General features: G+C 28.2%; 1 protein-coding gene across 6 annotated transcripts in view; it reads right to left on the bottom strand.

Moving 5' to 3' along the window:
- Positions 1-14,988, bottom strand: part of CSN3 (COP9 signalosome subunit 3) — a 33,071-nt gene that overhangs the window by 15,170 nt on the left and 2,913 nt on the right. For all 6 annotated transcript variants that reach the window (XR_006226459.3, XM_016056100.5, XM_016056098.5 and 3 more), the window contains exons 3-12: positions 9,105-9,217; positions 8,875-8,924; positions 7,938-8,030; positions 7,058-7,132; positions 6,332-6,436; positions 4,886-4,975; positions 4,746-4,796; positions 4,550-4,651; positions 3,508-3,579; positions 771-857 (exon numbers count right to left, since the gene is read on the bottom strand). Coding sequence is in view for 5 of the 6 variants with exons in the window: in XM_016056100.5 (XP_015911586.1) it covers positions 771-857; positions 3,508-3,579; positions 4,550-4,651; positions 4,746-4,796; positions 4,886-4,975; positions 6,332-6,436; positions 7,058-7,132; positions 7,938-8,030; positions 8,875-8,924; positions 9,105-9,217 (838 nt within the window). In the remaining variant the exon portion in view is untranslated. The remainder of the gene's footprint in view (positions 1-770; positions 858-3,507; positions 3,580-4,549; positions 4,652-4,745; positions 4,797-4,885; positions 4,976-6,331; positions 6,437-7,057; positions 7,133-7,937; positions 8,031-8,874; positions 8,925-9,104; positions 9,218-14,988) is intronic.

Raw genomic sequence — 14,988 nt, 5'->3', positions numbered from 1 at the left:
TCCATAAACTAAATATTTTTTACTTTAAATGAGATGAACACTTTTAATTGTTTAAATTTTCATTGTGATTTATATTATTTGAAAAGTTGAAGAATTTCCACAACATTTCATACATCATTTTATTCAAAATAGCATGTAAAATTAAAAAATTAATGGATCTATCTACGAAGATTTAACTAAAGATCCATTAACAAAGATTTAACTCTTTATTCAGCATAAAAAATAAATAAATTCATTTATGGTAGATATTCGAGTTTCCTATAAATCCGAGTTAGTGAAAAAAAAGTTTTGCTCCCAAACAATGACCAACGCACACATAACAGGTGGAACGATTACTACAATTGGTTTTACAATAATTACTACAACTGAATGTTGAGAAATAAATTTGTGTGTCAAACGCTGAAACACGTGAGCAGTGTGTTAAAACATAAAACATTAGACAAATATTTTGAAGTACAATAAACCTGATGCAGTAATATAATGAATATTGTAACTTGGTGTAATGCAGAAAATGCATCTTGATTCTCTAATGTAACTAAATTTTCTTTAAATATAATATCAATTAAATAATGAATTTTAAAGATTGCTTTATTTCCTTTTATATAAATATTTATCAAATTTTAAGTTTGCAATAATTCAAGTTTAGGAAAGTTCGAGGTAGACTCGGACCTCATCCACCTCAAATTATTGAGCCTCTACTATATAAAGACTCAATACATAAAAAAGAAAAAATTAAATTTATAAAAAAAAAAAAAACACAATAAGATTACCATTTTTAAGACATAAAATTCAGCTTCCTGTGGTCCAGATAGTTGTACTCTGTTAGCCATATCAGTTAGGGAAAGGGTTAAAAATGTCTAAAATAAGAAAAGAAAATTAAGTAACTGAAGATTTAAAGAACTATATACTTATGGACTTAATAAGGTATATTAATATGTTGATGATTTTATGATTGATAAAGATCAATAATTTTAAAAAAAAATCTAAAGCAACTATTATTTTCTTAGGAAAATCATTAATTTTAAAAACTAGAGTTTTTAAAAAAATAAATCCTCAAGTGCAAAATATTTTTATACAATATTATCTATAAATATATGCTTCAGGTTGTGAGTTGTGATTTTTTTAAAGTCCGGTTTAATTGATAGTAAAGGCTTTATACAAAGAAATAATAAAAATGGGATACAAGATAATTATTATATTTCAAAACAGACAAATAAATTAGAAGTGTGAGTGAGTGAGTGAGAGAGAGAGAAGAGAGAGAGAGGGAGGGGGAATGGTTAATTTTAATTTCCTATTAGCTGTATGTAATTTAATTTGCCAGTAATAAACATACTTCAATTGAATACAAATGATTTTAAAACATATATCTAGTTAACATAGATCAATATAGAAGAAAGAATTGTTTTGTACAGAGAAACAAATAATAATTTTTTTTTTAATGTATGCTGATTTGAACCAATTTACTATATTTAGCTAATCGACCGGGAAATATTTTGCTCGGTTTTCCCACCATCTTAAATTAGAACGATTATGAAAAAAGCGGAAATTGGACTCATCCTTGAAGTAGAGTAGAGGAAAATGTGAGGAAGGGGAGAATTCCCCCCCATGTTTAATCAGAGAAACCTCATTTCCTTTGTGACCTTGAAGATCTTTAGATCGAGAGGAGGCAGGGAAGAAACAAATGTTTTATTTTCTCCTTTAGGCCGTCAATCAAACTCAAAGGAGTGGTTTTGCTTTCTCTTTGTTTTACGAGGGGGTGCAGAAAATGCAATGCACATGCATATCAGTGAACAGAAGATCGATAAACAATGTGTACACAATAATTTTTTTTTATTCATAAAATTTATCATTAGGGTTATTTTTTAAAAATTCCGTTCACCTTATTGATCTTGCCTTGTTACGGGTATTAATATTTATGTTAGTGCCTTTTTTAGCTATCGTTTCAATAATTTTCACGTGTTGTTTTTATTTAGATTAATAAGTTTTCCTTTTATTTTATAGTCCCCCCGTATAATTAGGTATGAAATATATTGCGTTATTCAATCATTGGTTTTGTTTATATTAGTTAATTCAGGAATTGTAATTATTTTTAAAAAATAAATATGAGAATTTTGTATTTTTTAAACTTGTGTTTCCTGTCTAAACTTGCAAATTTTTTTATTCTTTTAAATGTTATTTTTCTACCATTTTTTTTTTATTTTTAAATTTAGGAGTGCTTTTCTTTTTTTCTCTTACCTTACTTTAAAATGTGTTACACTCCTTCCTTGTAATTAGGGTTCGATAAAACATCGATTAACGAAATTTTTTAGTCGATCCAGAAAACCGAGAAATTCAGACATCCGGGATGGTCTCGAGCATCCCGGATAATTGATTCTCTACTGTAATATTATCAGATGATTAGGCTGGTAAATATATATATATATATATATCTGATTTAAAAATTAATTATTCATTGATTTAAAATCAGTAGCAAAATTTGCTAGTGTTAATGTAAGAAAACCAGGTTTTTAACTAGCAATTTCCCATCACTGTGGGAAATATCACAATAAAACACTTACCGTATGGTTAATGTTCTATATTTACATTGGTGTGATATATTAAATACTATTCTACACTATTTCAATGTTATAGATATCTTTAATGTGTTTCATTATAGAAAAAAAGAGTGTGCACTAAATTTGAAAAAAAATACAAGATTTATTAATTTTTGTTCAAGAATTAATTTATTATCATTATTAATCCAAGTTTGGCTAGAATAATTTATTTATAAAATATTGAAAGGCAATTATTTTGGTAAAGTGTGACACAATTCTGAAAGCATTATACTGCTCTTAAAATCTGCAATTTTAGATCCGTGAGAACTTTTTATACTGACTCATCCTATCAAAGTAATTATAATTTTTCACCTCATTTAAATAAAGTTTACCTTGTTACTGTCTTGTCTTCACATCATACAGCCTCAGCATCACAAATCGTGGATTACCATCGAGAGTTAAATTTAAACTTTAAAAAGGGTAGAGCAAATAAACTAAATAGAGCACTATATCCTTAAGAAAATGCATTGTATTTCGTAGAAAAGAGTGTGATCCTTTAGGAACCCATAATATTCAGCAATTTTAATATTTGGATACAATGGAGGTTCTAGAGTTATCATCAATTTAAAATTCAAGTGTTGTAATAATTATACATAATAAACAAAAAAGTTCAATAAAAAAAAAAACTTATGAACAAATATGCCCAATGAGTGCAATTTTCAAATATTTATTATCAGAGCGATAAGAAAAAATAGAACATAAAAAAAAAACACTAAAGAAATATTTTGAAAGATTAATAAACTTAAAATTCGTACTTAACAAATAAACATATCAAACAAATATGTGATACTAAAATTTAATGTGTTAATGATAACGATTTTTTTTTAATTTTCTAGAACTAATATTTTACTATGTAACAGAATAATAACAACAAAAAATTGTTTTGATTAATTAATAGAATAAATTTCTTTACTTTTGTTAGTCTCTGAATATTTTTCTTGTATAAAAAGGACATACATTGCTTTACAAGACCCATGTTATTATCCTAAAGAAAAAAGTATATATATTTATATATATTATTCATAACAATAACACAATATTGCAATAATTAACATTTTGTTTTAATGTATACAACCTTTTTAGGAATTTCACACATTTTAAAACAATAATAAAAAGGAGAATTTATCTTAAAATTGCATGAAATTAATATGCTATATGAGAATAAAGCAATTTTCGAATTGAGAGCAAAAAATTTACCCCATCTGGCAGTGTAATTAGAATTAAATTTAGCATACAAAATATGTCAGTAATTTCAAACTTCAGCAGGAAAAATCAGGCAGATTTTTATAAGTTTCAAACTGACACTTTGGTGGCTTAGTTGTTAACGCACACTGTAAGGAAGTTGGGTTTGATCACTCAAGGAGTACCAGCTCATTCCGGAAGTAAAAGCGGCCTGAACGCAGCAGAGAGCTTACTGCAAAAATCTTACCATTGGTCATGAAATTGTAGAATCCTAATATCTATGAATCACCTGGTACAAAACAGGTTGTTGTGGTAAAAAATTTATTTAATTTGTAACAGTTTTTCAAAACATGAATTTTTAATTAGTAATAAACAGTTTTTGCTTTTCATATTCAGCAACTTAAAAAAATATATTAATTGAAGTATTAATTTAAAAAGAAATTAAACATGCTTAACTATACCTCATAAATTTATCATGAGCTACTTTGACTTAGTTCACGTTAAGATTTTTGGTATTTAATTATGAATTAACAAAATTTTCTGCCTACACTTCAGGGTATGCAGAATCTCATTATTTTAAAAAGTATTAGGTAAAGCAGCAATTATGCCAACCGTTTTAAAATGTAATAACTCAAAATTTATTTAGCCTTTTAATGAAAGCAACAATAGAAATACAAACCAGAAAAGTTAGAAACTTCATGAATTGAATAAATTTACTTAATAAACAAAAGGTAAAAGAAAAAGTTGCAAAAAAAAAATCTACATTTCCTTACTCGGACAAACACTTCATTATGTTTGGTAATAGCAGCTCGCACATCAATAGGGCTATTAGAGCTATAAGCTACAGCAAGATCATGATAAGCTTGACTAAGAGGCTAAAAATTAAGAAATTACAGATGAGTTTTTTTTTTTTTTTTTTTTTAAATTTAGGCTTAAATGTAAATAAATTAATAAAAATAAGAAGATTACCTTAATAAATCTTCCTACAACTTGAGATGTGAATTTGGGAAGATTTGGAATCTAATAAATGAAATACATTTTAAAGTTTTAAAAAATGATAATAATAATAAAAAAAAAACTAGCAAAATGGTGTACATAAGATATCTTACCCTTCCATACAAAATTAAGGACACCAGTATGTATTTCTTATAAGCTTCTAGCATAATATGACTTACAGCCATGCTTGGAGTAGTGATTGCCTTAAAAAAAAGAAAGAAAATTAAAACAAAACGCTTATCAACATTAGTTTCATAAATGCTTTGATATGACTTATCAAGTGCAGAACATTTGGAAAAAGTGTACAACTAACAACACTTGAAAACATCTTGTAATTAATTTTATACACTCTTATAATATTAAATATTGCAACTAAAAGATAGAATGGTAAGAAATATAAAAAAATATGCATTTGAATAAGCTACTTTTATCATGCTCCAGACTGGAATACAGTAGAAAAATTAAGAATAATGAAAAGTTAATGTCCTGCTGAAATTTTTATAAAAATTGAAAAATTAAATGACTTTAAATATGCGATGGTGATTCTGGCAGGATAATTACCCCAATAAATTAAATTAAGTTAGATAACAAAACATAAAATTAATGATTAAAATCAGAACTGCTTTTGAAATAACATGCAATGTTGGTTTTTCTGCATAATTTGTCAATGTTCAACTTGAAAACATCTTTTTTCCCTATTTCAAAACCTCAAATTTAATTTCTTAACAAAAAAAAAAAAATGTTTTTTAAAATAATTTCGCAAAACCTTATGAAAGGCAAATTGACATAAAATTTAGCTCTTTAGGTAAAATAACTTTAAAGTTACAACTGTCAAAAATTTCATGAAGAGTTGGTGAAATTTAAAAAATGTATAACTCAGAAACAAATGTTGCGAAGAATCTGAAAATTAGTATTTTTCAAGTCAGAAGCAGATTTAACAAATATGCCCAAAATCCTTGTAACCTAAAGTATGGACCAAAATTTTTCTTCTTCTTTCATGTAGAATTATCTTACATTAAAATGATGTTGGCTCTCTTTTTTTTTTTGCATCAATGAGAGCCCGAATATCTTTGGAGAGAATGTCCATAGCAATTGATTATCAGACAGCTATTGTAGCTAAAATTAGAGGTGGTTAGTTACTCTGCATTCTAATTTGTCACAAAGATGTTATATGGGGTGAGAGGATCTGAGGAGGTGCTGGAAGAGAAGTGGACCTTCACTAAAATACAGCCAAAGTTAGGAGAGTAGCATTCTCCTGAATGTCCACATACAACTCAGAGTTCAGGTTTCCTTCCACAGGAGCTTAGGAAATCAGACCAAACCTAGAAAAATACTACCATACTATGTTTTAGGTGGATGCCTGGATACTTTTGGCTAGAACTAAAAAATTTAAGATTTCCTATCTTCAGGTTTGATAAAAAAAAAAAAAAAAAACAATAATCTCTGACTTTTTCCCTACTCTCAGAACCCTTCAAAACCCTGATATCAGGTTTCCTTGACCTTATGGGTACTCTTTATAATTACAGTTGTAATTGAATTAATTAATCTTTACAACTTACTACTTCATAGAAATACAATGCACGCTCATAGTTCTTCAGACTTGTATAAATCATTCCACCATAATAATAATAAAGGAGAAAATTCTTAGTGTCATATGTTCCTTTCTAAAAGAAAAAGAATATATATGTAAATAAAAAACTTAATTTAAAATGACATTTGAAGGCAAAATGGATCAATGAAATCTGTAATGAAATAGAAATAATATGTTAAAACAGAGAGACACAGATTTGGTTATTACAATAAGTATAAGTACAGTACAGTACATCAGTGCCAATATGAACAATGATTACAGGATTTAGTTTGTGTTTTATAAATTATTTTCTACTTCATTATGTGAGTGAAAAATTATTTTAGTAAAAAGTTCAAACAGTAAGAATTCTAATGTGTTATTTTAGCTTCATTTTATGAAGCAATTATAAAAAAAACCTATTAATAACATTTTTGAATTGAGCTAATTGAATTGAACTAAAATAAAAAAAATAATTAACAATAAAAAGTAATACAAAAATAAACTTAACTTTTTAAAACAGTGTATAGAAAAAAATGCACTTAATTTACATTTTGAAAAATAAAAACATTTAAGAACACAAAATCAATGCCAAGAGAAGAGAAGAAGTTGAATATGAAAATATAAAATAATAATAGAAAAGTTACAATGAAAACTAATGTATCAATAAAAATATTAGAATAAATAAATTTGTTGAGATAGTATAGTTTTAACTTACCTCTTTATTGATGTCTGTTACATCAATGTCCAAAAATTGCAAAGCAGGCTTCATGCATTTAGACAGCAGACAAAGCTAAAAAAACGATTACAAAATATGCTGAATGTCAATTATAATTTAATAATTCCCGAAAAGATATTGAACTTTTACGATGATTTTTTCTTTAAATTTTTGATGCTAGAAATTTAATTACTCACATGTTTCTAAATCAAGGATACATTAATTCACACTTCCAAATGCAATTTAAAAAATTTGGTCGCAAGCAAAAATTTCTTGAAATATTTCTGAAAATCTATTTTTATATCGAACTAAGAATAATAAATAACTTTCACATTGAATTTTTTTTAAAAAAAAGCTTTATTTAACATATTATTTGTTTTAGACCACACTTTTACCCAAAAATTGTAAAAATTTAACATTGTTTAAATTTCTGTCCCATATTTGCTGTTAGTACCCATAATTTTGAAACTCAGCCAGATATTATACTGAAGCATACTAAACAAAATATGCTACTATACCAAAGGAAATAATTATAGGCTAATTTAAACAATTATAGACAAACAGATAAATTTAAACGATAGAATATTTATAACTATGCTCAATAAAATAAGTATATTAAATATTATTCTTTCAATACTTTTTTGAAAATGAAACATGGCCTCTAAGGAATGCTGTATAATTACAGGACAGAAAAAAAGAATAATTCAACATTTAAAAAGGACAACAAAATAGAAAAGCTCATTTTTAAGATTTTAAAGGTTCCGTGTCTCTTAAAAAACAGATAATATTGTTTTAAAAATTAAAGAATTACAAAAAAGGGATGTGCTTTAAAATTCATAAATATAAATAGTGGCCAATTAGAAACATGAAAAACACATACTTGACATAGGTAGGCATGTATTGTAGTTAACTGAGAAGGAAATAATTGAATTTTCTGGATTGCTTTGATAAGTAGAGGTATCCCTCTAATATACTGAAAAATCAAATATGCATTATAATCAAAAATCTATTTCAATATAATTGTATTAAAATATATTTTTTAAGTTGAAAAAAATATCACCAACTACTCTTTGACATATACTATAGTATGAGTAAAAGAGAAGATATAAAATAATTAAAAACAAAACTTATGAATGCTTTCATGTCCTAAGTAAAAATTTTAAATACTTATATAAACATAAATGAAGAGAATATAAATAATTTATATGAAATTAATCTATAAAATAACAATAAAAATTAAACTAATTGGTTTATCTGAGATTATATTAAAACACAATTAATGGAAGTTTGTAAATGATAACATGCCCTGAAGGCTATAATGTCACTAAATATCTGATTGCATTATTTATTAAATATTATCCACATAAAATTAAGAATTATATCATATTGAATGTCTTAAAAAAAGAAACTGTTTTTCTCTTTAAAAAAAAAACTGTAATGCAACCAGATATTGTCACTTTTTAAGACTTACAGAAAAACATTTTGAGATAAAAGTTATATATATGTTTAAATTGAGATAAAACTTTTTCAAATTGAGATAAATATTTTTAAGTGAGTTAACAGAATTATTTTCGATAGAGTACATTGAAAATTGCATTCAAGATTCAATGGAAAAAAAAAATCAAATTCAAAAAAAGACAATTGTAATTTTTTTAAAAGAAATTTTATGTTTTATGAAAGAGTCTGAAAATTAACAAAAATACCCCTTAAAAATATCTTATAATAAATGTATTCAAATAAAATATAACTTTTTGTACAAAAACAAAAAGAACAGTAGATATAAAAGTTAAAATTATTTTTAAAAGAAAAATATATACCTGTTGTCTTTCAATTAAACTACTGGTAACTAGATGACAAAGTCTCACAACTAGAAGCAAAATAAATAAAATTAATATGTTATAAACGAATATTACAAATTTAACAAAAATCAATATATTTAATAAATATGCGAAATAAATAAATAACATTTTATAAATATGTGAAAATGATAGGAAAAAATTTAAAATTACATATCTTTTTAAAAAATTCAAACAAAGTGAATACGTACACATATCAGGTGCAAATCGAACTTGTTCGCCATTACAATTGTTGATGAATTCTTGAACTCTAAAGAACTGAGCATCATACTCTGGTATATTTGGCATGTTGAATTTCACTGTTCTATAAAAACATGAGTACTTTAATAAAATGTCATAGAAAATAATGTCTATACTTAAAGGGCAAGTCTGGGAAATTTATGGGGTGGCCACTGGATACTAGAGGTAGATTTATTGGTGACCACTTCGTTCTTTCTACTGGCAACTTTTAGCGTGAAAAGTATTTTAATGATTTTGCTTCTAAATTTTAATAAAAATATCTTTTTTTTAGTTCAAAAATGTTAATATAAGAAAAATTATAAAAAAAATTATATATTATATTATATAATATTTATATTATTATTATTATAACATATCATGTTTTAGGGAAAAATAATAATTAAAAAAAAAAAAGAAAAATATACATAGTACGTTTGATTTCAAGACTTCTTTTTCTCATAATCAATCTTAGATTTCTGTATCAGAAGGAAATATAATAGTTCTGGAAAATCAAGCCTCTTAATTAGAAGATAACATATTGCGGTTAGAATTTCTGCAAATGCCACTCTTAGCTTTATTTATCTCTGCATTTTTCATTGCTCATTCTTTCGTTAATTTTTTTGATTTTTTACATTTCAACATAATAAAGATTTTTTCCCTCTTTAAAGTAATATTTTAATTCTCATTTATATAATCTATTTTGATTTTGAAAACAATAAACTTTGTTTCAAATTAATAAGTAATTATTTTTATGTCAGATATCGTTATTTTTTTTTTTTTAAACATTACATTTGTGATCACTTATTTCTATCTCATATTTTGCTTTTCTTTTATTGGTCATCAAAATTGGCTACAGGTGGAACTTTCTACCTATTGCAAGAGTATGCTCGCTTTCACAAGTAGCCCTGTGCAGGGGAGGATGCGGAGGGGGGCTTCTCTCCAGATGTCATATTTAAGTGTTGTGGTTGCAAATAAAACCAGGTAAAATATGAATAAAACCATCAAAATATCATTTGTTTAATTTAGAATAATGTATTTCACCTCAGTAACCTAATAAAATCTGAAAAACTAAGTTGTGCTTAAAGTTATATATATTGCGAGTTTCAAATAGATCAATTACATATTTCATTTATATATTTTTATAGAGTAAATAATTCAAGTTTTATTTTTTGAGAAACAACTCAATTCCATTTTGGGCATTTTAAATAATCATTATGCTTTAGAAGAGCTTGAAAAGTATATGTATTTGGAACAATTTTTTTTCTTCTTTAAAATGTTACATTTTTATTTTTGCAGTTGTTTCTTGAGAAATGTAACTTGAGTCAGTATTCAGAACAGTTTTTTAGTTTAAGCACATGCATATACTTATATTTAGCACACATACTTGATAAAGGGTAGCTATATGCATTTAGATGTATGAGATCTTGCTGCATAAGCAACAGTATGCCTCACAGCAATGCAAACAAACTCAGTTTCAGCCTATCAGAATTTCCCATCTACTATATTTGTACTGTAAATATTGTATTTTGTAAAGTTTAAAAAATTATCAATGTTAATAGTTATAATAGACTAATTATTTTTATATTGCTGCAATTATTCTAAGAACAATTTATGGTGTGAGTTGTCTTTGCTATTGTATTCTTTATAATGGACAATTCTCATTATTGTATAATGACTCTCTTTATTGTATAATGGACAATTCTCAAAAAAGGATAATTTTTTAAGTCCCAAGAGTGCCCACCAACCAAGGTTTCACTGTGTTAAAAACTGTCATACAACCAAGAGATGATAGTGTCAATAGTATTCAAAGCTTATTTTAGATCCTACACTTGTAACCATATATTCTATTCTGTTGTACTATTATTCAGATTCTATGCTATTGTGGGGAAAAACCAACAGACCATGCCAACCTTCATTTATCAATAGGTACTTCGTGATTGAATCAAGTTAGCATGTCTTATATACCAGTGAATTGATGTTTAATTTTCGTAATGGAAAGTGGTAGTTATGCCACAATACTATATCACCAGAATTTTATCAGGGATAGAATTCGATGGATGGATACCACTAGTTGCTGTACTTGTGAAAGACCGTGAGAGCTGCAATTAAGGTCACTGGGTTTTTGAGTGCTGAATGTGAGAGATGTATTAATTTCACAGCTGTGTTCGCTCCTCTGTTGCCTTTACCAGTCGAGTGTATATGTTGAGTATGATTGAAACTGAGCAGTAACAATGTGAGGAGATGGATTATGTCACAGTCACAAGTCAACTGTTTAATGTGTACCATCCAACAAAGTGGGCGTTACTGTCAAGATTTCGGCGAAGTGGGCGTTACAGCATGTTCAAATCACGTCCGGGTCACCAATGTGGGGAAAGACCATGCCAACCTTCATCTATCAAAAGGTACCTCGTGATTGAATCAAGTTAACATGTCTTATATGTGAGAATATCACTCAACTCTACTGAAACTTTCAGACACTGAATCTGGCAACACCATCGCCGAGACTCATCTGATCAGTCTGTTTACAAACACCGCGTCGTTCAGACGCTCATGTCATTCATTCGTAATTTCCATTCTATTTTTATTTACATCAAATAAATATTTTCAGTTGATACCTGTTTCCTACGTATCATTGCTCAAATTAAGCTCTCACTAACAGGTCACGGGCCCAGAAATGGAAATACTAATCAACTAAAATGAACATTTAAGAACGAATTCGGAAATCGGAAGTGTTGGAAACAACAGAACAGGTCAGTTTCTTTTTCATCACTTGTTCGCTGAAAAACACTTCTGACCAGGGTTGGCAAGATTTTGCCGCAGGCGGAAAAAACCATGGTAAATACCGGTAAAAACCGTCCTGGCAAAAACAGGTTTTTGCCAAGCAAATTGGCAAAAAGTGGCAAAAACCTATATTTTCCAAGGTGAGAGGACAAAAACACATTTTTGGTACAAAATTATTCCCAAAATTGAAATATATACTATAAATATAAATAATTACAAAAAAAAAAAAAATTATTATTCCATAATGTAATAATGTATCATTTCAGTAGTTTAAAACATTATTGATTGGAAAATTTGTATTCTCTTTTTTCCAGTGAAATGAACTTATTTTAAATTAATAAAACTATAATTTAAAGCATAAAATATCTATCAAGATGTGTAGTTAATTATTGCACAAATAATAATTTTTTATAATATAATTATATTATACAAATAATAATATTATACAAATAATAATATTTATTTATTTGTAAAAAAACATTTATTTAAGGATTCTAAAATGAAAAGAGGTAAAAAACTTTCAATGTTTTAAAAATTATTGCCTTTATATTAATTATTATTAATTATTAATCTGTTAAAAATAATTTTTTCATGTAATGTATCAAAATTATTATTCCTTATGATTGATTTAAATTTGTTTCAAGTATTTTGTAATAATATTTAATCAGCAATTTAGATAATTTGGTTTTTGCCGGTTTTTACCAGTTTTTGCCGGTTTTTACCAGGTTTTTGCCACTGTCCTGGCAAAAACCCCTTTTTGCCGGCAAAAACTCCAACCCTGCTTCTGACATCGAAAAATGGCTGAAGCAGAAGCAATTAAAGAATTGCAGCAACAAATTGAAGATTTACAGACTCAATTAAATGTCCGAAGAACACCCGTTTCTACGTCAAGTGGGGGACTTCCAGAATCGAAACATCTTGATGGCTCGAACTATTCCGATTGGAAATTTCTAATGAAAAATTTCTTAGTTGATGCTGGACTCTGGGGATGCATTGAACCGATAAGAAATGAAGAAATTGATCCAGAATTAGATAGAAGAGCACTGGCAAAAATAAATTTATCGATTAAACCGATAGCGTCAGCCGAAACCAAGAAAGCGAAAACAGCTAAGGAAGCCTGGATGTCATTGCAGAATACCTATGAAGATAAAGGGGTAATTAGAAGAATTGGACTGTATTCATCACTATTTCGAACAAAATATGAAGATTGCTCATTGATGTCAACGTATATTGACAACATAACGAACATCTCGGAACAACTCGAAAGTATAGGAAAGCCACTAGACAGTGAAACTGTTGGCGGAATAATACTTGGAGGACTACCAGAAAAATTCAGACCACTCATTCTAGGAATACAAGGCTCAAATCAAGCCATTACAGTTGATTTTGTCAAAAATTTGCTATTACAAGAAAATGTGAAAGATTTGTGTTCTACATCGACAAATCATTCTGAAAGTGCTTTTTATGGAAAATCCCGGAAATTTGCTCATAAACCGAAGAATAAAGACACTAAAAAGCCAAGATGCTACAATTGCAATGAATATGGACATTATAGTCATTCCTGTCCAAAACCAAGGAAACAGAACACAGGAAAGAAGGTAGAAAACAGAGAAAATACAGCTGGCTTTTTCACATCTGTAGAATCCAACTCTAAAGATAACCTACCTACAGACTGGTATCTGGATTCTGGTTGTAATGCTCATATGACACCGAGAGGGGACTGGATACAAAATTTAAAACCTGGTGGAAACAGGAAAATTGATATAGCCAATGGCAACGTGGTTCCAGCAATAGGTATTGGAACAGTGGATATTGCATTAAAAAACAGCACTATCACAGCTAGTGATGTTATACATGCTCCGGAACTCACCACTAACCTGCTCTCCATTTCTCAAATCGCCAAAAAGGGTAAGTCAATAATTTTTGACTCTGAAGGATGTAAGATATTGGATTCTAAAATTATAATTCCAAATAAAAATGTAGTTGCTACTGCATCAGAAAATAATGGACTATATGTGTTAGACACTGCTAATTTTTCTGCATCAACTGCCATACTAAACTCTCAAAACACCTGGCACCGTAGACTTGCTCACTTAAATAGAAGAGATATGAACATTTTAATTAATAAAATGTCCACCGGAATTAACTGCGACACTAATAAATCTGACACCTGTATTACATGCATCGAAGGAAAACTTTCAAGAACACCTCTTCCTAAAGAATCTAAAACCAAAACTAACTGCATTCTAGAACTTGTGCATTCAGATCTGTGTGGCCCAATGCAAACATTGTCTATTGGAGGAGCTCGTTATTTTCTAACATTCACCAATGATTTTTCAAGAAAATCTTTTGTTTATTTCCTCAAAAGTAAAGATCAAGTAAAAGAAACTTTTGTGAACTTTAAAGCTCTTGTTGAGAATCAAACCAACGGGAAAATAAAAACCTTAAGATCTGACAATGGAGGTGAATATGTCAACACTGATCTTAAGAACTGCCTAAAGCTTTGTGGCATCAGACATCAAACAACTGTGCCAAGATCTCCAGAACAAAATGGGACATCAGAACGCTTGAACAGAACTTTAGTTGAGAAAGCTCGTACTATGCTAATTGATTCAGGACTCTCAACTGAACTATGGGCTGAAGCTGTTTACACAGCTAACTACTTAAAGAATAGATCACCCACAAAAGCATAGAAAAACATGACACCTGAAGAAGCCTGGTCAGGAAAGAAACCAAACCTCTCCCACCTAAAAGTCTTTGGATGCAAAGTCATGGTACATATCCCTAATGTGAACAGAAAAAAGTTTGATCCAAAAGCCAAAGAAGGCATCTTTGTTGGATACAGTGAAGAAACAAAAGGATACCGTATTTTTAATCCTTCTACAAAGAAAGTTTTCATTAGTCGAGATGTCATATTCCTTGAAAATGACTTTTTAAATAAAGCAGATGACTCAACGTCAACAGAATCCCAAGCTGCAGACATGACTGAAATCGAAAACATTTCCAATCCAACCACAACAGAGGAACCAGACACCACAGACAAATCTTCAGACAATGAAGATGAAGATCCTTATA

Source organism: Parasteatoda tepidariorum, chromosome 2 (genome assembly GCF_982258835.1).
Source record: "Parasteatoda tepidariorum strain Cologne lab strain chromosome 2, Ptep-v5.0, whole genome shotgun sequence".
NCBI classification, from domain to species: domain Eukaryota; kingdom Metazoa; phylum Arthropoda; class Arachnida; order Araneae; family Theridiidae; genus Parasteatoda; species Parasteatoda tepidariorum.
Note: the sequence above shows the minus strand (reverse complement) of the source record. Positions and strands in the feature narration are given on the sequence as shown.